The sequence below is a fragment of the Cryptomeria japonica genome, chromosome 2 (genome assembly GCF_030272615.1).
Source record: "Cryptomeria japonica chromosome 2, Sugi_1.0, whole genome shotgun sequence".
Classification (NCBI taxonomy): domain Eukaryota; kingdom Viridiplantae; phylum Streptophyta; class Pinopsida; order Cupressales; family Cupressaceae; genus Cryptomeria; species Cryptomeria japonica.
Genome location: NC_081406.1, coordinates 97,934,751 through 97,961,764, shown reverse-complemented (window position 1 = coordinate 97,961,764; position 27,014 = coordinate 97,934,751). Strand labels below are relative to the sequence as shown.

General features: G+C 35.8%; 1 protein-coding gene across 2 annotated transcripts in view; it reads left to right on the top strand.

The window, feature by feature from the left end:
• LOC131050791 (dual specificity protein phosphatase PHS1) overlaps positions 1-13,801 on the top strand; it is a 156,452-nt gene extending 142,651 nt beyond the window's left edge. For both annotated transcript variants that reach the window (XM_057985057.2, XM_057985059.2), the window contains 5 exons: positions 10,834-11,932; positions 12,026-12,172; positions 12,403-12,630; positions 12,754-12,911; positions 13,050-13,801. In XM_057985057.2, coding sequence (XP_057841040.1) covers positions 10,834-11,932; positions 12,026-12,172; positions 12,403-12,630; positions 12,754-12,911; positions 13,050-13,356 — 1,939 coding nt within the window. In that variant the 3' untranslated portion in view covers positions 13,357-13,801. The remainder of the gene's footprint in view (positions 1-10,833; positions 11,933-12,025; positions 12,173-12,402; positions 12,631-12,753; positions 12,912-13,049) is intronic.
• Positions 13,802-27,014: the final 13,213 nt, after the last annotated feature.

Below are 27,014 nucleotides of genomic sequence, written 5' to 3'. Positions count from 1 at the left end.
CGTCAAAAGAATGAAACTTCACTACTTGAGCATTTTTTACCAATCTGGCATTAGTCTACAACCAAATTATCGGGACTGACAAATCCTACCTATGTAGGCAATTACAACAAATATGCCTACAGCAAAGAAAATGGCATTAGTTCAATATATAGCTAGAAGATAAATTAATAATTATCTATGATATTTTAAACAAACAGCAGATATTTGACAGGAGTACCATCTAGATTTGATTTGATTTAATTCAATTCAAATATTAATAACCACAAGTGAGGAACCAAATATTTGATTCAATTTAATTCAAATATTATCATTGTTTTTAACTAAAGTGGAGGGGTATGCTATCCTTCCTTAGGGTCAATCTGATGTGGCATTGATTGCCATTTAAATCCTAATATTCACTCAAAATGTTAAGGCAAAATCAACGAGATGTGTACTTACATGGCTCATCAAGACATGGGAGATGGGTGATGCTAGATTTCATTGCCCATAATTGCTTGAATCTCTCTCTTTATTTCTTTGTCACTCTTCTCTTTGGAGACACCGAAAACAGATAAAAAGTTCATACCTTTTCTTTCATTATAGAATTATGACGACATTAAAGCATAGTCAACAAAAACAAGTGCTTCTGTGAAGGTTCCAAAATGACAAGAAGAGCACACCCTTTCTGAATGACTTCCTTATCTGTATCAATATTGAAATTCCATCTTTCAAGCACCTCTAATGACACTTTGCTCATTATAAACTGAATAGGTCCCTGCAACTTTCCACATCCCAGCCACTCCGATCAAGACATTTCTAAGAATAAGCAACCAAAACTTGTAAAGATTTCCCCAAGCAGCTGCATGCTAAAGTCCAAGATAGATGAAAATCCATAAATAATGAAAACCCTACAATTTTGAGTAGAGAACTAGCAAATGACATCCACATACATTACAAGAAGAGAAAATAGAAAACAAAAGAAATTCTTAATCCCTTGTATTTGAGGGTCAAGAAGAAAAGAATAAACCCTAAACCCAATATATAATTGCTGAAAGCCAGAGGACAATCCAAATATATAAGTGAACCCTGCCACATCATATCTATAATGCAAATTCCATTTGAAGAATAACAATCATCATGCATAACGTGACACATAGAAAGCTTATTACCCAAATTGAGAGAAACCCAAAACCCTTGAACTTCAAAATTCTCCAAAAAAGCTCAAATCAAAATGTGAGAAATTCTCAACGAAAAACAATACATCTCAAACCCAAAATATATAGTTCTTTGAATCTCAATGGCAAACAACCTAAACACAAGCTTCCCAAACTAGACCAACACCAAATTAAAAAAAATAGAGCAAGATCAAGGAGTAATATTAAACCTTTACCCCCCAATGTTGCCCACTTGCTAGTTTCAGAAGTTATGGAGGTAATGCAAGCCATGACTGCTTCGTCTTGAATCAGCAGCATAGAAATGCCATATTTCCTGAATTTGCTGAATTGCTCTTCAGGATAAATGCATCAGTTGTACAGAATACTGTAAAAATCCAGGAAAGTAAAAAATTGTACAAGTATCTCTATAATTGCCATTCTACTAGTTGCTCCAAAAGGTAAAAGACAAAACAGAAGTGGATGAAGAAATACATACTTGTTGGTTGCATAAGTGGTCCATTCAGGGAACATGAATTGATGTATTGACAAGATTGAGTGTTATTATTCCAAGAAATTAATTATCATAAAAAAGTTTATTATAAAAACAAGTTGGATTTTTGGTAGCTAAAACAGAGTAATTTAAAGGAACAACATAATTCTTTTAGAATGAAATAAAACACAAACAAAAAATGATCCGGCCATGTACAAATTCCAAAAAATAAAATTCATTGAAACCATGTCAAGTGACTTACCTCATGATTTTGCACAAATTGTGTTGTGCTATCAGCTCAACGACACCAATGAAAAAAAATGGGCAAAGTTTGCAGGAAGAATTTATAAAACCCTACAACAACATAAATTTTTCCAATTGGAACCAATAAAAACCAATCTCCCTATAGTTGCTGCTCAATCTATTCATAGTCAACGAAAAGTGGATCTGAAAATATCAGGGTTTTAGAGCTTCTAGATTCTTGAGCTCGACAAGATTTCATGTGTGAGGCGATTCAAATCCGACTTGATTCAGGGTACAGTGAGATTTTTGCAGCATTTTAAACGAAAACGCTAATTGCAAGTCAAAATTTGTTTCTAGGCATGTGGTGAGGAATGTTTCAACTGCCCCCTGGAAATTTTCCAGTGTGAGAAAGTCTTAAATCCAGGAAAATGTCCACATACTATAGCCTATTGGCTAAATATCGAAGTTTGAACAATATAGTATTTATGTTTTAAATGGCATTCGAGTTTATGGTGGTTTTGTTTATTAGATGATGCAATGTGGTATTCTAAGCTTAATTCCTGCTTATATATATTTGCAGCCTAAAAGAAGAATTTAAGTTTAAAATACTACATTGTATCATATAATAAACAAAACCACCATAAACTTGAAAGCCATTTAAAGTATACATATTGTATAATATTCATTGCTCAAATTTCAATATCCAAATAATAATGTCAAATTAAACAATCAAGTTTCAATGTTGTACGGGTCTTCAAAAGCAACATCATCATGTTTATGATTTTTATATGTTTTTTGTATGAACAAAACTAATGCAATTTTTTTGGTTGGATCTACAAACCAAATCTGCAAATCTGAACCAAGATCCAAACCAGAACCAAAAACTTAGGATTGGGACACTACCCAATTGAACTACAAAATTTGCATCATCTTACAACTTACCATTGGTGAATTAATCAATATATTTGGCAGACAAGTTTGCAATGATTAGTGTCCATGCTTACATAATCCATAACACTTTAAACAACACTATATATAGAAAACAGTTTTAACGAGTACAATTGACTACAATCACATTGTAAACACACTAATACACATGCAATCGGATGACCAATGTGCAACATTGGGAACGAATTGCTATTCCAATCATAGTGACACCATAAATGTGGCTAGGTTACATAACCAGCAAGGTAAGATGGCTCTCTTTGAGGGATGTCACAAATTAGTCATGTAGTTACACCATACAATAAGTTTTCTCATTGCTGAAATCATATGGAATTGACATCAGATAGTCCCATGCAATTGCAACAAAGCTGTAGACAATATAGATGCACATAAGCTACAAGGTGGGGGGCACTTGCACTGCAACTATGTTAGGATTTGAGTTTGGGCAAATTGTTTTTCCTTGGTTTCTGTAAGGCTGGCTTGGCCATAACATATGAACATAGAATATTAAAATATACATCATTTGCACAAGACGTGCAAAATTAAATAAAAACACAGCTGATTATTGATAATTCGATGTCGATTATCAAATGTTAAAGATAAATCAAAATGGCTTATATTAGGGCAACTGCACAATGAAAATTGATACAAAACGTCATATTGCTCTTCATTGAGAGCATCAACATCATCAGCTGGTTCATTGGAACCATACACAGTATCATTGCCTCTTCCGCCATCTGCTCTATGCAATTTCTGTTTAGCAGCCTTGTCCCCTCATCTTTGAACAAGACCAAGGAAAGTTGTTAATCAAGGATTTAAATTTTTGTTTTTGGCCTCTTTGTATTAAAAAACGGATTATTTCCTGGGCTCTGGGCAGGGTCCTGCTTTGCATCTGTACATTCAGCCCTTGTATGCCTGAACGGACCTGGGCTAAATCTCCAGGCTTGTGTGAGGACCCTGTGGGAATCCTGGGCAGACCTGTTCTGGACCAGTCTCGGCTTTGTTAGGTTCCTTTCAAAACTTGGAAACAGAGATTACCAATCAGAGGATGAGATTCAAGAGGGCTAACTTCTTCCAAATATGATTGTTCACAAGATGGGTGCAACCTCTGTTTTAGGACTCGATGAGTACTCACCAGGACTTGTGGTACTTGTGAGTCCTTACGCTTAGTGAGTCGACTTGCCTAAGACTCATGAGTCGAGTCCTGCTGAGTCTTGGCGAGTACTCGCTCAAGTCGTGTCTTGGGACTCCCAGGATCAGGACTCCTGAGTCTTGGGCGAGGACTCTTAGGTTCACTTGGGTGTGTTAAAACACCAAAAAGTGAGTTTTTTTTCTTCATATTTGGGCTCAAACTCGTCCATTTCTTCATATTTTGGTTCAAACTCGCTCATTTTCAATCATCCAATTTTTTTTTCCTTTTCGGGGTTATAGCCCTTGAACCCCCACTTTTGGCCCGCAGGGAAATGAAAGTTTCTATCCCTGCACCCCTTCTATTGTTGATTTTTTTCCACATCTAGCACCTTGTGCCTTATCATTGCTGCACCTCAAACCCATTAGGGTCTTCACTTCCAAACCTCCACTAGTTATTGAGTATGAATTATGAAATTTCAAATAGTGTTTGAAGATCATATTACATGTAATGTTTGATAGTCAAATTAGGCTTTTATGATCTCTAAATGCATTAATTTCTTCTTTTTTTTTTTTTTTTTTTGTAAAACTACAATTGTTTAAGCCGAGTTTTTTCCCAAGTCTGTGCCGAGTCCTATTTTGGGCTGCTGAGTCTGCGCCAAGTCCAAGTCCTAAAACTTTGGGTGCAATGTCCAATTTATTGCTTAGGTTAGTAATGACACACAGGCCTTAAAAAGCTTAACCTTTATCCTAATTGACTAGGTACAATATATTCTCCTAGAAAACATCACTGATGATTATGAGTTATTACAATTAGTGGAGCTAGTAAGCAATATAGCAAGGTGAGCTACTGTTATATTCAGGCACATATCAGTCATTACATTATTAGATGTAGGTGGCTCTTTATAGTTTCTATAACCACTGCCATGTGTCATAATTTCATTTTGTTCCAACACTTCCAAATTTGCTTAAGGGTCATGGTTAATTATATAGGAGTATATTGCTGTTATGTGGTTATGGTTTTCATAATACTATGCAGTCTAGAGAGATGTAGTCTGACATGGAGATTGGTATGTTGTAATTTCTTCATTTTAATGAGAATAATTCTAATGGGAATCCATGCGAGCAAGTTGTTTGGGGAGTGGTTGGAGTTGAATTAATTTGTGCTTCAATTGTGGTTAGATGATTTGTCTTTGTCATATTTCTCCATGAATATAAGCTTTGCCCTATTAATTTATAATTATTTACATTACCATATCAATTTTCAATAGAGCTAGTATTGTTCACCAGTAATTTTTCTCATTTATCATGTATCATGGATGTCTTCGTTCTGCATTGAAATTTTATAGAATTTTAGATAGTCCTGTAATGTCCTCGATATAATTAAATAGTCAATTTAAATAATTTATTGTATGGCCCCATACTTAATAATATATTTCGGGCCCTTTTTATTAATTAGTTAGTTATAAATTTTTTCGTGTCGGCCTGTTTGTAACCCTTCGGGAAACTTCTTGGAGCCCATTTATATGGTCGAGTTTGGCCTAGTGGTAGGTATGTGTGAATTTGGTATTTTTTCTCTGTATGTGCGAATTCCAGTTGGAGTTTGGCACTGTGCAGTTTCGGAGGTGCAAGATCCTCCCTATTCTATAATCACAGTTTCGGTGGTTAGTAGCCACCCTAGTTTGCCGTTGGAGATATCATTTTTGATATTTCACTTTGTACTTCATTGTCGGATCTATCTCTACCATGTGGAATATAATTACAAATATCTAGTTCTTAGCCATTCAATGTTGTTGGTGAATACTCTGTGTTGACAATTCATTTCCGTATCTACAATAATCTCATCGACAAAGGAATTATCTACGGTTGGATCCTTTAGTGGAAGTAACATTGTCGTACAGAGTATTTGGAAGTGTGCGGCCTACTTTTCTGTACGAGTGGAACTTTACATCTGGAGCCGAAGGGTGTCGAGTGTCGTTGATTGAGGGCCGAAGGTGTCGAAGGTACTTTGCCCTCGAGTGCTTCCTTTGGGTATTTGCCCTTAGGTACTTCCCTTGGTAATTGCCCTCGAGTACTTTGCCCTCGGGTATACTTCCCTCGGGTATTTTGTCCTCGGGTATTTCCCTTGAGTATTGCCCTCGGTAATTGCCCTTGGGTACTTTGCCCTCGGGTATACTTCCCTTGGGTATTTCCCTCGGTAATTGCCCTCGGGTACTTCTCTCAGGTATACTTCCCTTGAGTACTTTGCCCTCAGGTACTATGTCGCAAGAGAGCGCCGGTACATCATAGTGGTACGTGACTTGCGGTGGAAATTTGGGTACCGTGCGGTTGGGTACATTACAATGGTATCAGAGCCAAAATCCTGTCAGCCTGTCGAATGCTTGGGATGACTACAAAAATGGAAGAAAGGGATAATGAAATTGCTGGCAATAAAACCACCAAGTGGTGGCATCATGGAATGGTCACCCTCGGCCACGATCAAATAACTTCATATGTGGAATTCACAGAGAGGCTTATAGACCGTTTTGACGGAAGGGATCCAAAACTCAACTTCAAGGAACTGGCTCAATTGAGGCAATCTGGGCCCATGGACAGTTACATTACAAAATTTCAGAACAATCTGTGTTGGTAACAGATATCTCGGAGAGGAGATTGGTGGTTTTATTCATGGACGGATTGATGGAACCACTGAAGGGTTGGGTGAAAGGGTTCAATCCCAACACACTCTCTGAAGCGATTAAGAAGGCGCGTGACATGGCTACCTCATCTTCTTCCTCCAAGGGTTACTCGCATGACAAACCACTCCTAGCCCCGAAGAAGCCATCATTGGATGAAGCCACAAGGCAGGAACTCAGGAGAAGGAAACTTTGCTTTACCTGCAAGGAGTCGTGGGAACCAGGGCACCAATGCTTAGGCATTGAAGTGGTGTTCGATAGCGAAGAAGAGAATGAGGAAGATGGTCAACAAAGCATGGGGGAGGCTAAAGAAAACATAAATCGTGTAGAGAGAATTTCCACATTGGTCCGTAGGGGAGGTGCCATTGCCGCTTTGACCAACACTCCTGGGTGCAGTGTGTTTTGGGTTCGCGGTACACTCCAAGGGCAATGGGTCATAGTCATGTTGGACAGTGGGGCCACTCTCAACTCTATCAACTCATCACTCGTCACTAGGAGGGGTTTGCATAAAGAGGAGCATGAGGGGTTCGAAGTCAAGGTGGCGAGAGGAAATCTATTGTCATGTACTCATCTGGTTCCACAACTCAGCATCACCATGGGGAACTACACAGTGACAAATGATTTCTTCATGATTGATTTGGATGATACAAATGTCATCTTGGGCATTCAATGGACGGAGACCCTCGACCAGTACAAACAAAGCTTCAAGAGGATGGAATTATCATTCAAAGTGGATGGCAAGAAGGTGGTACTAAGGGGAATGTCCAATGGTGGCGTGAGGGAAATTTCAGCCAGACGGATAAAGGCAATCTTTAGACATGATAACATCGTCTGGGAGGCACACTGCTTGGTCTCGAACAAACCATTGTGTGGGCAACATGCATACTACCAGGATGATGAGTTTCAGGCGATGTTGGGCAAACATAGTTTGGATTTTGCAGACATTCCAACTAGTATTCCCCTGCACCGAGGTTTTGAGCATGCCATCGAGCTAGAGGAAGGAGCCAAGCTTGTTATCGCCACGCCTTATCGCCACCCTAAGAAGTTTAAAGATGAGTTAGTGAGGATGATCCAGGAACTCCTCGACAAAGGTGTCACGGTTTCTAAGGAACTTCCACCCATTGATGATGAAGGAAAACTTATTTTGGAGCTCACAAAGATCATCGACGTCAGAGACAAAAAGATGAGGTCACACACCATCAAGGAATACCTAGTCTGATGGAAGGACCTGCTGATTGAAGATGCCACATGGGAGAGCGAACATATCTGGGAGCATCCGAGTCTGCAATTGCTTGAGGGCAAGCAATTCTTGGGCCGGGAGGACTGTAATGTTCCCGATATAATTAAATCGTCAATTTAAATAATTTATCGTACGGCCCTGTACTTAATAATATATTTCGGGCCCTTTTTATTAACGAAAGATCCCTGATGGATCCCCTTGCTGATCTGCTGTGATTTTTAAAATAATAAACTATATTTTCCTGTGATTTTGCTGATGGTCTTACAGAATAGAGAGAAGTTGCAAAAAGTTTGGTTTCTTTTTGTATTTTTTTGAATATATAAGCAAGTAATGAATAAAAAACAGCAAATAAGGAAGGAAGCTGAAACAAGTAAGAACATTCAATTAAATCAGAATTGATACAAATCGTACCAGGCAGATTTCTGATTTATAATATCTAGATTATTCCCTACGCACTAGGGATGTGCTTACATCCAATAATGGCGCCAACTGAAGGGTAGATGATGAACACAAACCAAGAACACCAGCTATGGCTGAATGAAAGTCTTCACCACTTCCAGCATAAAGTGTACCTGCTGTAATGGTGGCATCAAGCTGAAACAATCACGCCCTAGCTGGGAAACTCAACCACCCTGTTGAAACCCTCACCAAGCAATTTGAATCTCCACAAGGAATAGCGCACACACTCTAACCAATAATGCCAATGCCAAAAGAATCCACTGCCAATCAATAGCTGAGGGCTACGTCTCAGCCAATACCAATCATGGGGTTTGCGTCCCAGATTGAAGAATCACTCCACCAAAGCAATATCGCACCAAACAAGTTTTCAATATGTAAAAGATAATGAGAAATTAGGTTTCCTTCTCCTTATATCTCTTTCCTTCCAAATCGAACCCTAAAGATTATGAAAAGTGCGCTTTAATATAAAGTCATATTTCCCAATATTGGGCGCCCAAGTATAGAAAAAACACCACTTTTTCAATATAAAATAACTCCAAGCGCCAAAAGGACCCTGGCAAGTGAAAATCATTTAGAAAAGTTCAAGACCTTTCCAACGAGCTATAACACATGGACATACGAATCCAGATGAAGCCAAAAATCCCTTATTACTCCGAAATGGCTATAGACATAGCCTTATTTAAAATATTAAAACGCTAACTTGGGAAATATTTAAATATATTAAAAATATAACCCAAATAGCTATAGAAAGCTCGAAACACACCAAAAGCCTGAAACTGAACCTGTCACTTGTCTGTGACTAATGTCGGAAATTATGGATCAATTGGCAGTCTCATCCCTAAAATCTAGGGATGCTCCTAGAAACTAGGAAACACACCCAAATCTCCTGAAACTGAAACCATTTGAAAGGTCATGAATAACCTCATGACTGGCAACTGTCACGACCTCTGCTAGCCTACGGGACTCCAATGATAGGCCAACTCCTCCGTCTCTGATGTCCACTCTAGAAAGGGGACATGACAATTAATTAGTTAGTTATTAACTTTTTGGTGTCGGCCCGTTTGTAACCCTTTGGGAAACTTCCTGGAGCCCATTTATATGGCCGAGTTTGGCTTAGTTGTAGGTATGTGTGAATTTGGTATTTTTGCTTTGTACGTGTGAATTCCTGTTGGAGTTCAGTTGTCAACCATTTCGGAGGTGGAAGATCCTCCCTACTTGGCATCCGCAGTTTCGGTGGGAGTAACTCCTCACCCTACTCTGCTCTACTCTCAATTCGAGATTATTGTAATCTGAAGTGCCATCATTATTGGATCTGAATTTCTACTTGCATGTCTGGTGTGTTCATTCCTGTGCCAAATTGTGTTAATCTGATTATATTGTCCACCTTACATTACACGGCATAATATTTGGTGTTTCCCCTTCGCCTCTCAATACTGGAGTTGTCCGTACGCGAAGGAAAGTAGTTGGTGGTGAATCGGCAACTGTATTCATTGCACGGAGGGAAGGAATTGATGTTGTACAGCCTCTAGACCATACGCTGGGTAGAAGGAAGTGACCGTATGGTCACCTTCTTACCATACGGGTAGCATAACACCACCGTACGGGTGGAGTGTGGCCACCGTATGGACTTGTATGCTGAGTGCAGTTACCGTACGGACTATTTTCGTATGGAGTAGCACAGCGGGGGGTTTGTCGTACGGTATGTTGTAGCACCGTACATTGAGTTCCTAGCCTCCGTACGGGTGTGAGAGTCTTTGGGGGAGGTTTCGTACAGCTGGGGTGTCGTCAGGTACATTACAAGTCCACTGACTAACTTTTGGTAGTTCCATTTCCTCTTTGGTTTTCTTTCCATTGCATGTATTTGATTTGAAAATTTTTTCTGGATTTTCTTTATTTTTTAAAATGATGACAGTATCAATACCTGTGAAACATTTTCTTTTATTTTTTGTGATAAAATATGCGTAGGAACCCCCATGAAGACATTCCTTCAATGCAGGAAAAGAGTCCATGTGTACACATCCCTATGACTAGGAGTGGCATGAAATCCTGTGAATATCATGGGACAGGTTACAGACATGGGTCTTGTTGGACATAGTGAGACCCTTGTCAAGTCATTTCCACCTCTTACTAAATTTGTTTTTGGACCAATGCTGATGCACTCTCTGCAACCATCAAGACCTGCTTTTATTGACCTGAATGAAACAATCTAGAAAAGGGAAGAATTCTAAATGCTAAGATATTTGTTTGTAAAAAGTTGTATATAACATTGTATTGTGTTTTCCAGATTTTTTGTTTTGGCTCGACCATATTTGAAATGTTTTAAATTTTTCTTATTTCATTTTTATGGCAAACATGGGTACTATGCTTTATAATCATTGCCAAGGATATAAAATGGACTGTGGAACTATTTAATTAAAAATTTCTACGAAATGTCTGCTCTATAATTGCCAGAATATTTTTACTTGTTATGCAAAGATTTGTGTTAATACTAACCTTCGCATCATGGCCATTTGCTTGCAGTTATGTACATGGTTTCCCTTTGCTGGATACTGCGTGTGCATTTAACACTCAAGAAGCAGCACAAAAGACAGCTAAAGATCTTGGTAGGGTGTTGCTTTTAGATTTAGTTCTCCGAAATGAAGATCGCCTCCCATGTCGTCAACTTGGGTGGCGTGGGAATGCAGCAAATCTTTTATTCACCGAAAGGCTTTCATTTATAAATGTGGAAACATCGTTACAGGGGATTCCTGAATCTATGCCTTGGAGAAACAGGGGAGCTGCTGTATCTCATAGAGAGAGAAGATTTCACTCAGTGGACGCAGCTCTTGTTTCTCAAAGTTCTGACACATCTGACTGGGTTGGTTCTGCTGGGGATATAAGTGCAATAGTGGAGAGTGTGGAGGTAAAAAATTTTATTAGTGACTTTTATGTTGTGGCTATTGATTCTGGAGTTCCACGTCGTCCTCCTGCTGGTAAAAGGTCTTCTGATCAGGTGCAATATCCAAAGATAGTAGAACTTCTTTTAAATAGTACAGAATTTTCTTCAAATTTGCTGTATGAAATATCTGGTGAAAAACTTGGCTCTCAAACTCCAGGCGAAGCTGCAGCAGATACAGATGCTTGCCTTATTGTAAATCTTGACCAAGTCAAAGTTGTTCATGAGTTTCGGGCTGGTTTTCGTGCTGCATTGAGGGAAATGCAAACCTTACATGTCTTCTTACTAAAACTTCATCAAAAGTTGGAAGCATTGTTGAGAATATTTATGTCAATAATTAGCAAAACCTTACCTGGTGATGAAGAAAAAGAAGATTATGGAATTGCTGAGTCATATTCAGCATCACCATTTAACAGCAACTACCATTCTCCAATTCCAGATAAGGAATTTATGACAGCTGACACAGGTGCAGAAACTGAAGATGGTGGATTTCATGGGAGCTCTGGTCTTCATGATCTCCTAGGAAAGCAAGTTTCAAAGTCACCTTTCAAGGACAGCTCTTCAGAAACACCTTCACCAGGCTCTCGAGACAATTGGCACGGAAAGCATTCTAAAGGGAGTGGAGATGCTCACCGCAACATGCGCCTAACTTTAAAGTTGAAGGATTTCAACAAGATTGCGAAGGTCCGACTCCTAAATTAACAAGATATTCGTTGTATTATATAATTAATCATATTAATTTATTATTAGATTATACTGACATATAAATGTCCTCAGGTAGATAGTGAGGTAAATAAGGAATTGGAAGTTTGGAGTGACTCTCTAAGAACAGAAGCCATTAAGTTCTGTCAGGAAAATGGGTTCAATACAGGCTTTTTTGAGGGCGGTGACAATAATCACGTTGTGGACAGTTATGAATTAAAGGTAATGGCCCATGGCAGTAAAGGTATATTGTATGCGTTTGATATCCGTGTGCTTGTGCAATCGAGGGTAAATTTCACGAGGGCCAGGACAGCATCAAACATCTGGTTCCATAGGCCTTTCCCATTATTTAGTTAATGAATATAATGACATGTTATGAGCTTTCATGTATCTGGAATTTAGCTTCTTATAGCTTTAAGTATCTGAAGGTTTATATTATTTAACATTTATAGGTGAGGCTAGAACATCTTCTTGAAAGGATGGCTTTGATCTCTCAAGCTGCAGATACAGAACGCCCTTCCTGTGTTACAAATTGTTTGTTCATTGGTGGGGCGTTGGCTGCAAAATCTATAAACACGCTGCAATATTTGGGAGTTACTCATATCTTGTGTCTGTGCCCAAATGAGATAGGTCAATCAGAAGCACAATATCCAGAGCTCTTTGAGTACAAAAACTTTGCGGTACTCTATTTCTTTCCACCCTTTCTAGAAAATGTTGTCAGATCTGGAAAATTAAAGTTCTGTTGGTACTTTTTTGGCTGATATATTTTTGTTGCTAATGCAAAGTATTGATAAATATAACAGATATATGACACTGATGATGCAAATATTAGTTCTCTTTTTGAAGATGCTTGTAATTTCATTGAGGGTGTTGAAAGAATAGGTGGGAAGATTCTTGTTCACTGCTTTGAAGGAAAGAGTCGCAGTGCAACAGTTGTTCTTGCATACCTGATGTTATGCAAGTATGAATATCTTGATTTTCAAGGCTGTTTTTGCAACACACCATTATTTTAGTCCAATTAGTGTTTTTTTTCCTCATTGATTTAGAATTTTGTAGTTTGAACATGGTTTGATAAAAAGCTCACTATGCGCTCTTTCAGACATCAGACTCTTCTGGAAGCATGGACCCAACTGAAGAGAGTTCATCGTCGTGCACAGCCAAATGATGGATTCATGAGAGCACTGCTAGACCTAGATGTGAGATTGCATGGAAAAGCCTCGATGGATTGGCAGCAACGGAAACCTGTCATGAGGACTTGCCCAATCTGTGGGAAAGGTGTAGGCCTAAGTACTAGTTCTCTTAAACTTCACCTGCAGAAGTCTCATCGTCGTGTTTCTTCAGGAAGTGTTGATAGCCTTGATTTAAAAGACTTGCAACAAGCTATTGAATCAGTGAAAACATGCTGATAATGGGAAAGCTGCCACTGTAGCCATATTGTACAAAATCTCCTAATGAGGAATGCCTTTATTGTGAAATCATTCCCTTGTTTTTTCTGCCACAAACTGTTCATAATTATGTGCTAAATATAGAAAACAAATGTTTTCTTTGGCTATAATTTTTTTAATTGCAGGAGCTATTGTCAAAGATAGTGTCAGAATAATCTCTAAAATGGAACGCAAGGGTCCCAACCCTTTTACAGAGCAAGTCCGTAGGCTGAGAAGAACAAAAAGCAAAACATTCTTGTAATAATGATGATAATGTTGCGAGTGTTTTTTTGTGCGATTTCTTGAGGTTGATAATGATGTCTCACCGACAGCGAGCATAATAATGATAATGATGTGACTCACCTACAGGGAGCAAACTTCTGCAACTTGGACCTTGAATTTCTAAAGGACATTTTTTATTTATCCATACGTATTCATCTGGAGGTTCATATCTACTATGGAAATATCTATTAGAAATAAATCATATCCTAGAGCTTATTATATAAGTATATTACTTTATTGCCTATTTCTATTACATTGGTCAAAATTGGTGGAAAATATGACTCAGTTGTACACTTTTTTGATAATTGAGATGGTATACCTGAAAATTGCATTGTAATAGAAAAGAAAATGCAGAATTAGTGTCACTCTGCAGCTGTCCTTTCAGTGCAACGCAGATCGTCCTCATCCGCTAGTTTGGGTTGTGAATTACAATTTTTTTTTCTTGCTGACATTGTTAATCACCAATCATTTATTGCAAATGACTAATTAACCTGCATAGATTGAATGCAAATGACAACACGACTGTAGTAGGCATGAAGGAACAAATAATTAATGCAAAAATTGAAGATACTAGAGAACAATTTATTCATTTTCATTTGAGTAAAACATCTATGGATCGAACAAAATAAAAGAATAATGGTTTAGTCTGTGACTCTGTAATAACCAGCACCAATATCAACATGACCGACCTGACTAATAACCTAAGTTTAATATTAGAAAATTGGCAAGTAACAATGCTTATCACAACAGCTGTAGGAAGAGGTCGCCAGCACTGCAACATACAATCATTAATGGTTTATAAGTAATTAAACATAGAATCATGTACTTAAATTACGGTTTATAATCATGGTTTGTTTTTTGTTTATAATGAACGTAAAAAATTCTATCCATTTATTCATCTATGGTCGTAAGCTAAATCACAAGGTTTGATAGTTAAACAAAGTTGTTGTAATGTCTATTGTAACCATAATTAATCTATTTCAAAGTATTCCTCACTTAAATTAGTGTGAATCAAATCTGTGATATTCTATCTTTCTTTAATCTATCAATAATTGCCAATTTACCATACTAATAATTAATCTTTTTCTGATTCATTTATAAATCATTTATTTATTTATTAATTACTATGAATTATTAGCATTACTGCAGAACAGTTTCTAAAGATATTATATTAAAATAAATATATAAATATATATATATATATATATATATATATTAGTTACCTATTTATTAATTTACCAATTATTAATACATTTGCTAATTATGTTTTATATAAATCGTGAATACTACTACTGTCTAAAAACATGAACTATTAGTATAATGGTGGCTGATATTAAACATGACCGTCACACCTAACCTATCGCAGACTTTATTAATACTACTATTCAATTCTGCATAAACACATTATGGACTTCATCTATTAAACATACTTATTAAATACATCCCATGCCTACCACCAATAATAAGGATGCTGCTGTCTGTAATCTTTATGACAGTTCTTCATTTCTCTTCCCCCGTTCCTTCCTTTAATAAGCATATATATCTATATACTTGTCTCTTCATGAAGAGACACACCCAAATGAAACATAAAAGACACCATTCTATTTAAACCGTTTCATTATTTAGAGTCTTCGATGTGCTGTTAGACTTATTTAGATAATACTAACAATTTTGACGCTAACCAAAAGCATATTCGTTGCCCTTGATGCTCTCAGATCTGTAACAGTAACATCAGGTCTGTAATCTTTTTAATCGTATTAGTCTATAGTAGCAACGATCAAGTCTGCAACGATGAAGATGTAAATTATGTTTATAATTTATTTTTATTTGAATATTTTCAGTAATAAATATTAATTAAATAATAATATTTAATAAATAGATAAGTTTCAAATAATCATTCGTTGGTAATTTAATTAATAACAATAATTGCTTTGTTTAGGTTATATATAACGATCAAGGAGGGGACATGACAGTTGTGAAACCAATATTTGACAAAGCAATTTTTTGTTGCATACAAATGATTTCACAAATCTATATTTATTTTTTCTAATTGTTTCAAATTACCTATTTTATGATAATTTATTTTTGATAGGTAAGCGTAAAACAAGGATAATTGGTTAAAGATAGATGGTCTTCAAACAAACATCTTGTTGGGTCTATGATACAACCCAAAATTGAGGAGCATGGGCAAAAGAAAGGAAGAAATGAGCCGGTCCCTTAAGCCAATGAGTTGCAACAACCACAATAAGAAATAACATAAGCTTAACTAATATTAGTTCTTAGAGTTTATGAGTAAAATATTGTATCTCAATAGTCAATGCTCATATAAAACCATATATAGAAAATATTGTAAAATAAACAAAATTCACGATTGGCTTAGGAAAATACTAATCAATCAGATTGACAGTGGTCGTCAAACTGCCCCTCTAGTCGAGGAAAGATGATCCCTTCTTGGTCAATACTCTTTAGCTCAATCATGTAAAAATTAGCTTGTGAATGATGCCACCAGCTCCTGTGATATTCTATATACTCAAGTTTACTATTAAAGTCGGAAGAAGGCATATTGCTATTATTATCATTCTTCTAGTAGCTATTGTAAAGATTAGCTTAGTTTCTTCATCTTTCAATTCCCGTTTCGTTGGAGGTTCAAGACCATGTTCTTAAAAGTATTCACGTTAGGTATTTGTTCTTAATAAGATAGTATCAATTTTCTTATTATGTGTTATATTCATCTGTTTGTTGAAAAAAAAATAAAAGAAGTAGATTTTTTGATCAAAATATATAGTAGAAGATCCAAGATGTAGAAGGAAAAGGAGATTTAGTAGGTATTCAATTGTTGGCTATTTGTAAGTCCTATAAATTGTTTGATCTCATAAATATTATTAAAAACATTCATTCATTTATCTTTACATCAAATCAAATCATAAAAAAGAACAATTCAATTTCCAAAAAAACATTTTAAATTTTAAATAAGATAGGAAGAAATATTAGAGGTTTGTTAGTCAGAAAGCCCAGAGAATTAGGCCAATACTACTGCATATAGTTTCTTTTGAAGATCTGACTTTGCTGAACTTTTAAGGAAAAATATTTATATGTTCGGTGTAATGATCAAGCTGATTTTGTAATTAGAAGTTCATTTCAATTATTTTCAAAGATGATTTAACTGAAAATCATACCAACTATAATTGATGAGAGAGATTGAAGCTTACACATAGTTTGGGAGAATATAATATTTCAATCACTTGAAAGAAATAAAGATGACATGTGGCATACACTAATTTTGTGCAAGTGTAGCAAGACAAATTGGAGTCATTTGTCTTGTATGCCACAATAATTATAAGAGGAAACATAAATGTATAAGAAATGTTGTCTTTTTTCCATAGAAATTAATCATATAATTGTTTAATGATTAGGATATCTTTCTGATTTTTTGTTTATGTATATGTATATAAAAGATGGTGAAATTTATATACAGTTCATTTTTATTTTGTTTTGTATTTATTTCGAGAGAATGGTCTAATATAATTATGTATTGATAAATGACATGTTTTAGATTAAGTTATTTTTTATATTGTTATTTACATACATTATCGCACATTTGATCTTATCTTATCTTTAATCTTGTAGTTACAAATTTGATTCTTAACATTTAACAATTTAAATTTGGTTGATTGATGTCCATTTCACTAGTAATAATGTGTTGACTAAACACATGTTTGCATGATTTATTGTTGTTGTATTAAAGGAATTCAATTACATTCATTTGGAATATTTAAAATCATTGAATATCACTTACATTTAAGAAATGAATATTATAGGAACATTTAAATTTGGTATGCTTAAATGGAAATTAATACCGCATCACATCATCATAGAGCATTTGCATGCTTGAAGCTTGTTGTCCTTGAGTATTTTTCATGACCCTATAGCTAGTCTAATCAAGCGGGTTGACTTAAGAGAATATTATCCTTGTAATCCAATGAAATGATTCATACTGCTAAATATAATCAAACGGATTGCTTGGGTATATAAAGATATTATAAGAATGCATTGAAATTGTTTAGTTAGAAAATTTTAGTTACATACTAAATTGTGAAAGCTTTGATTTGAACATGGATATTGAAATGATTTATGCCTATCTTGGCTTGACTAAATTGGTTCAATATTTAAACCATATTCTTAATATTACAACAATGAGTAGGGTATTGTAATCAACTTTCAATATAACAACAAATTGTTTGATCCAATGTCTCTGTAATTTATTGTTTCTATGAATGCAATTATATGTGGTTTATGCAACCAAACTAGTTTTTGCAGCAAAGCAATGGACCTAGGCAAAAGGACCATAAAACAAACACAACCAAAGCAAGAACAAATATAAAAAAAGGTAAGTACATTACTTCATTGCCATTCAAATTACAATTGTACCCAATTCCTTAAAATTAATAGTTCATCTATTTCTATTTGCTACAAATCAAAACTAAAAACTGCAAACTCTATATCGATTGAAGAACTTGATGCTCTACAAAAAGGATTAGAAAATCTGTTTGACGGCAACACACACAAGAGCACAAGAAACAAACGTTAGTGTTAGCAACAAAAGATTATTTTAAACAGGCATATCAAGAGAGATATTAAGCATGAAATAGAAAGCATATAAACATAGAATAAAATAGCTAATCAAGATGCTCATAGTTGCTCCTCCCTTGTTCCTCTCCTCTCCAAGTCCCAAATGAGTGTAGCTCTCAGCTTTTAGCACTAGCCATGGATGCCATATGGAGATTCAAGATGGTTGAATATGATAAGCAAATACTATGCAAGAGTAGATAGTGATGCTATGAAAAAGCTCTATGCTAATGCCAGTATAACAACAATACTCTAAATGCTTCTTTTTGCTTGAGGAGAAGGGTTCTATTTATAGAAGAAATGGGGAAATGAAGGGTTAAGATTGAATGGTTTAATCAAGGGCCAAGTTTGAAAGTTGGGGATCCATGTGCACAATTGGCACCAATAAAATGGTGACAAGTGTCAACATAGGATTGGGTTGAGAGAAGAGGTTGGAGGCATTAAAGACCTGAGAAGACCTCATGGTTATCTAGAGGCTAAGGGTCAAGTCCAAATTAAGATTACCCACTGGATTAAGAGTTAATCCAAGGATAAACCTTTGTGCAAATGTTTAAGAGATAACATGGTCAAAGCATTAATGGCCTGATGAGACCTTTGGGTTGGGTAGAGGTTGAGTCAAAACAAATGTTTTAACCATGTGGGAGGGTTTGAGGTAACCATTAATGGTTATTGGAGACTTTGGGGATTAAGTGGTTGAAGGTTGAAAGCCTTCAATGGTTATCAAAGACTTTGAGCCATTTAGTGGTTGAAGGTTGAAAGCCTTTAATGGTTATCAAAGACTTTGAGGGTTTGAGAAGTGACTTCCCTTTTGCTTAGGAATGTGACAAAGTTTAGAGAAGGGGTTAGGTTATTTAGAAGTGATTAGAAAATTCTAGAAGGGGTTTAGGCATGCAAGTGGATTTTGTAGGAAAATGCAAGTGGGAGAAATTTTGGTATTTTCAATTAAAATAAAATCATTTATTTCAATTAAATGGTGTAATTTGCATTTGGATAAATATTCAAATAAATATTAATTTATTTAAATGAGAAAAATGAAGATAAAGCATTAAAATGCTTGAAGATTTTGAGGGAAACCATTAAAGGCTTGAAGACTTTAAGGAAAACCATTAAAGTCTTAAGAAGACTTTAAGGGAAGCCATTAAGTTTGAAGACTTTAAGGCCATCACGTTTGAAGACTTTAAGGGAAACCATTAAAGGTTTCAAGTGGGTGAGGATAAATAGGATTTTAAATAAATAATTTATTTAAAATAGTTGTGCAACTTGCTTTTGTAGGAAAATACAAGTGGGTGGAGGATAAAGGTGATTTAAATAAATTATTTATTTAAAATAATTGTGCAACTTGCTTTTGTAGGAAAATACAAGTGGGTGGAGGATAAAGGTGATTTAAATAAATTATTTATTTATTTAAATAAATGGTTGAGAGATGGGACTTTGGGGGAATTTAAATAAATATTAATTTATTTAAATGTGAGAGAAGATTTAATTAAACAAATATGATTTATTTATTTAATTAATGGTCCGAATTTGGTTAAGTGAATTAAATCAAATAAATCAAATAATTTATTTAATTAATAGGAGAAGAGGGTTAAGATGAATTAATTAAATATTAATTTAATTAATTATTAATTGATATTTAAATAATCAAATAAATACTAAGTATTCATTTAATTAAGTGGACAGATTTATGTGACTACAGAACTAAATGCCAGAAAAGAAGGAAATAATTTTGAGGGTGAAGTGCTTGTAGTTTACAAAGTGACACTAGACAAAGTCAACAAAATTCGCAAGGTTCTATGTGTAGACCTCACAGATTCAGAAGTGGAAATGACAATCACACTATATGTGCCTACTAATTTGGTCCAACAATATGAAGACAAGATTAACCCAGGATCAAGAATTTCTATAACAAAATTTGAATTGATCCAAGAAGAGATTGCAATCATGGAGACTACGATTGCATATTGATTTTGAAACCATCAAGTGTAGTAGAAACAACACCAAGTATTTGTCAACAATACAACTTAATTCCAGGTACCACTATCAAACAAGTGCTCACAAGCACACATGAATATCCTATTGCAACAATAGGTACTCTAATTGTTGCAACCAAGAAAAAAGTTTCTCAATACACCATTGATATCAAAGATGGCCACGGTGACATGGACACAACATAGGTACAAATATGTCTTCAAGCTATCCCCTAATTTACTTTACACCTCCTTTGCTTTCATCATCTCTGAATTTTGTTATTGCCGAACAGTTAGAATCACATATAATTTTTGCACAACAATAGTTGGTAATTGATGAATAACTAAAGAGAAATGAAATCCTCACATTTGTGTTCAGAAACATTGTTAAAAAGACATATGAAGGAAATATACTTCACAGAAGCCTATACATAATGATTAGCAAGTTGAATGATAGAAGAACAATAGAAAGATTCAATGCATTCTTACAATCAACATTTTAGGTAATGATTTCCAAGCTCTTCTACTCTTAAATTTACAGCTATTTTCCTTTCCATCAATAGCACTTTAACATGCCATGTAGGTTGATGTCGTGTTAATGGTGAAAATTCCTTTTTCCAATCCATTTAATGTATACTGCCCCAAATGCAACTATAAATTTGACGACTATGAAATGTTGGAAGAAGCAACTACACATTACACTATATGTGATCTAAAGATGTCACTTATAAATATTCTCTTCGTCTTAAAACAATTATCATAATTGATGACAAACAAACAATCCATTGTTCTACTTACAAATCCATCATACAACAACTTTTGCCTAGTCTCCATAACATGGGTTATGAAGACTACATTAAAGATAAATCAACAACAATATTTATGCTATGAGACTTTATAGTCACGGGGCGCTTCATATTGAATGAAAATAATACCATCACCCATGTTACACGTCTTGAAAAATAATCAACGAATGCTACTAAAGGTAAATATGATACTTTTGCAAAGATTTCTTGTACTACCCATATTTTCATACATTATCACATATAATACAATACTAATTTTGTTAGAACAATCTTAATACAAATTTTGCAGGCACAAGATCATCCAACAAAAAAGTATGGTGCGTTCCTCTCATTGCAGTCAGTCTTTGCTCAAATTTTTATTTACAAAATCATATTGTTTAATACTAGTCTACAAAATAGCAATCAAAACTCATCTCTTTTTGGTTGATGCAACAAACATATATACACAACTACTTTATGGTCACTGAGCAACTTGGGCAACTACTTTGTTTCAAATGGTACTATTGTTCATACATGTGTATGACTTTTGCACTTATGTTTCACTCTTAGTTTGATTAATGATGTCCATAGTATTTCATTATTATTGTTTTGTTGAGTCCACTAGATGTTAGATATGATTTTCTGGTTCACTTTCAATAGTGAACCAAAATATCAATATTTAATATGAAAGATGGCTATTTGCTCTACCTACACTTTAAAGTTCCATGGTTTCGATTCATGTTCCTAAATTGACATCTGATGTTGAGACACTGAACTAGCTTTATGAATATGGATAACAATGGTAGTGTTTATATTCCAAACAAAATACAAGTATTTTTAGTCTGTTATATGCTCTACTCTATTATAAATGAATAATTGTGATGGTAGTAATTGCTAATTGATAATCACAATGCTAGATTGCAAGGCATGCAAGGAGATTAATTTTGCTAATGTTTACATAGATTGGTTAAACATGAATCATAACAAATGAAGACTAGATTGACCATTATTGGGTACTGTGTGATGACAAGTTTATTGATTCCATGTAAATCCCTTTGATAAAGGTTTTTGATTTTATATCTTTATCTTTTCATCTCTCTATCTCCCTCTCTCATTATCTCCCCCTTTCTATCTCTATTTCCCTAAGTCTTTCTCTCTCTCCTCTTCTATTAACATTATTGGCAGGAACTTGACACATTGCGTCCTTGTTTTAGAAGTTCTCTCATCGTGTATTTGTACGAAAATTATCTATATATTTTTTATTTTAATAAGATAATAATGTTTTTTTTAACTATATATTTGGTTGTGGGCAATAATTTTAGGAAATGATAAATAAAACGCACATGCCAAAATTTAACATATCTTTTCAGATAGATTAATGAGAGAAAAAATAATAAAGTATATTTGTATAGTTGAATTTGATAAATATGATATATATGTTTTTGTTCTATCAACCAAAGATTAATTAAAAATCTAATAGGTTGGTAGATTTGGGTGGCTTTGGTTCTCTGTGTATGAGGGTTTCTTCTCTCAAGGCATGCAACTTGCCTTCCACTTGGCTCATCCTTGCCTTGGTCTTCATTCTTTTGTCCTTGCTTAGTTTTATGAGGATGTAGTCAGTCATTTTGTGTTTTCCTTTCTCTATTTTTTGGATTGATTGATTGTTTGTTGTAAGTCTATAGAGGTCATTTAGACAGGTTGCATGGATATGATCATGTGTTGTTTGTTCAACTTGTATGGACACAAGACATGAAGTTGAAGGAAAAGAGAAAATAAGTGGTTTTAAGTTTGGGCAAGGAGTCTTAATGGAGAAGATAAAAGTGGCAAAATGTTCAAAGAAGTCGTGCAAGAGGAAGAAGTCAAAGAAATTATCGTAGAAGCAGTATTCAATGTCAGAGGAGATGATGTAGGCCCCCCTAGGGAAAGGAGAAGCGGACACAAAATGGATTGAAGGAGGTAAGGATTATATCCTTCCTAGGGTGTTAAGACTTAACCTTAATGAGGAAATGGTTAAGGCCACAAGAAGGGAGGAAAAACAATTAAAAAACCTTGCAATTTTTTTTGTGTTTAGATAATAAATATTTGGTTGCAAGAAGGTTTCTCGACAATTAGTTGAATATAGTTTTGGGAAGGAAGATTGGAGTATATATAACCTTCGTATAATTATTCAATCTGCTTTATTTGTTATTGTAGCGTCGTAAATTGTACGCACTTGCTAGGGTGGTACAATTTCACACCTAGTTTAGCACCCGCCTTGGCGCATTTTGCATTTTGCATTGCATTTCCCCTTTAGCACTTAATTAATCAAATTAATTAGGTCTAAGGTTCTATTTTATCATCTCCCACATCATAAAGTTGGGCCCTTTCATTAAAGTGTGCCCTTTTCATTCCTCCTATACATCATTTAATCAAAAACCCTAATTAGGTCCTATTTTGAACTTGGGGGCTTGATTTCGGGGGTCAAAACATCTCGAAATCACCTGTAACTTCGGGATTCTCTCTAAAATCATCATATCCGACGACCCTGAAAATTTGGTGAAAAATTGTCAGGACCATGGCGCCCGGAGTGCACATGGTCCCGGACATTTTTCCCGAAATTTTAGGAGCGCGATCCAATCATAAAATAAAGCTTAACCCCAAGAAATTGGTGGGATATTCAATCTCTAGGTCGGCCAAAAGTCAAAATTAATACCTAGTGTTTCATACATAAGAGCTCTCTTTCTTCATTTGAAAGGATTCGATTTTTGTTTTCAGGAACCTCATATGCAGCGAAAGAGCAGATCTTTGAAGACTTCAACAACATTCAATATCCCTCTATCAAGCACTTATCAAATTCATTCATCCGCTTAGGGCTTTGAAGACATTGAAGAGCAATAAGAGATTACCGACTGAAGATTGGCTTGTACTCCTCCCTTGGGGTTGGGTATGATTTCATGTTGTTTTCATGTCTTTGCATAAGCTTCAATTACATCACTTATTCATGCTTTAGATCACTTTGCATCTTGATTTAGAGCATTTACATTATCATTTACAAGCAATTAGGGTTTACTTTCTAGGTTGCTCTAGTTTGCTTTCTTGCATTTAAGGACCTTGCACACACACTAGGTCTGCACACACAATACATTTTACAATACAACTTGGCTATTCGTGGAGGTGGAAATCACTGAAGCGGGGGTTTGACTAAGGCAAAACCCTATATAGCTGCCCACCACACCTTTTCAGATATAAGTGCAGGTTTCAGAATTCGGACGACGCCGCAAGTTACAGATCCGGAAGAAGCAGACGGAGACCGAACTTCACACCAAATCTCAGAGCAAAAGACCAGGACAGGGGCGTGGGGCGCCCTGGTCCTGCCAGGATAGGGGCGCTGGGCGCCCTGGTCCTTCTGACAGCTTTGCAAAACAACAGTTTTCGGAGCAGTTTCAGGGGCAGAATCAGGACAGTGGCGCCCGCGCCCCTGTCCCGAACATTTTCAGTCAGATTTTAACTCTGGGTACGCATTTGCATTCTTGTCTTGTCCTTGTGTTTACAACTTTCCATTGTTTAAGTTCAATTCTGCAATCTTGTTATTAGTTCATACTTGCATTTTGGGATTAGGACTTGAACTTGCATCAATTGATCTTCCCATTTCAACAAAGGAATAGAAATCCTAATAGGTAGCCCGTGGCTCTCTCTTCCACAAGAAGAAGTAGCCAATTGTGTGATACCTCTAGGCTCTTTCGTATTCCACAAGTGTGTGGTTGAAAGTGAGATTAGGGCATGCTTGCTTAGTGTCACTTTTTCTCCTACACAGTTATTTAAAAAAAAAATCACAACATACAAAAAAGTGTGATTGAAAAAAAGTATTAGAATGTAGGCAATTCCCTTTTCAAAGTCGTGCAATGGACACTAGATTTCTCTTAGAATGAAATATTATTTTGTTCTACACCTAGATGGATTCAAGTTAAAAATGTCCCTGTGCTAAGTTAGATATTTTTGCCTAAACTTTAGAGTTGTTAAGCAAAGAACTTTAAGTGGAAGAGTCTTGTATCACTGAAGCAGTCACCGAATAGGAGGGACCTCAAAGAGATCAATTCGGACCAATCAACAAGAGTAAACACAATGGAAACACAAGGACATGATGGAGGCAATGCAGAACATATTGACTTATAACATGAAAATTGATTACAACCAATTGGTAACAACTGGGTTATAGAATCCGACTCATAGGCCTGCTAAAACATGCTCAAATAAAGAACAGGTCACAACCAAGACCTCAAATCTTAAGATCTATCTTCTATGCCCAGTCTCACTTCTTGGTTACATTCTAATGCTTTATTACAATGATTTATACGACCCAAGAGGATCCGGTCAACCCAAAGAGGGATCAAAACCCGAAGAACAAGACCTAACATGCAAAACCAACAAGGTCGGCCTCCACCAAAGAAATTCCTTCGAAAAATCCAAAGGATGAAGAGTAGATCATGGGGAAAGGTCGGCCACACGGAAAGGAACATTGGAATCAATGCTCAGGGCTCCACAAGCTACAGAAGGAGATCTGGTAGATCACCAATGCAAATAGGTCTAGGCAACCGGTAATAGTAAATTGTCTTGGAAATCGGTAGCAATAACTTTCCAGAAAATGATCTAAATGCTCCACAGTTTGGGAATAAGGAAGATGATCAAGTCTTCAAGTAAAATCCGATTCCATAGGTTCCAGTGAGCCAAATCCAGGACACATAGAAAGAAATGCTAAAATTGCAAACAAAAAGAAAAACAAAAAGGAAATATTTTTGGTTGATGTAAGATTGCTATGAACCGATGATGCTCTTGCATCAGACATTTTGGGTTGTTGAAAAAAAAGTGAATCTCTCACTTTTCTATGGTCAGAGGAAAACCAAGGCGGTCTACCTTTACCCAAGAAATCCAAGATGAATCTTCAACTGGTCTGTCCTTCCACTTCACAAGATACTCCTTATACTGACTGCTTCAGGTACTAAGCCCAATCCTACCATCCAAAATGTCTTCAATATGATTCGGTTCCTTCCGGGGCAACTGTTTCTCAAAGTCTGCAATACTGTCCTCATTGAATTCTGGTTCATGATACTGATGAATATCTGCAATTTTAAACACAGGTGAAATACTTAGACTATCCGATTACTCCACTTCATATGCATTCCTAGAACTGAACTTTCTTAAAATCCTACAAGGTCCAAACTTTCTCATCTGCAATTTGTTAAAAGTTCCAACCAGGAATCTTTATTTTCTCAGATACACCATCACTTCATCACCAAATTCAAATTCCTTATGTCTCCTCTTCTCATCTTCCTTCTACTTATACTTTCTATTCATGTCCTCCAAATGTTTCTTAACTTGAATATGTAAGTCCTTCATGTGATCTGCAAATTCTTCTGTTTCTGAACTTCTCCGGTCTTCACTACTAATATGTCTTAATTCTGATATACGTCTAGGGTGTGCTCCGGTAACAATCTCAAAAGGTGTTCTTTCGGTACTCCTGTTTACTGAATTATTGTAGGCAAACTCTGCTTGTGCAAGAATCAAATCCCAACTTCCGATTTTATCTTCAACTAAACATCTAAACAAATTTCCCAAGCTCTAGTTAACTAATTATGTGACTCTGTCTATCCATGAGTCTGTGGATGAAAAGTAGAACTGAACTTCAAATCTGTCTTCATCTTCTTCCAAAGTGTTCTCCAAAAATAGCCAACAAACTTAGTGTCTCTGTCTGAAACTATGCTCTTAGGTAATCCATGCTCTCACTACTTCCTTGAAAAATAGGTCTTTTATATGTAATGCATTTGATGTCTTCTTACAAGATATGAAATGAGCCATCTTCGAGAATCTATCCACTACCACAAATATAGAATCATTCAATCTCAGTGTTTTAGGAAATCCAAGTATGAAATCCATGCTTATATCCTCCCAAGGTCTTACTGGTACTATCAAAGGTTTATACAATCCCACATTCTGACTTCTACCC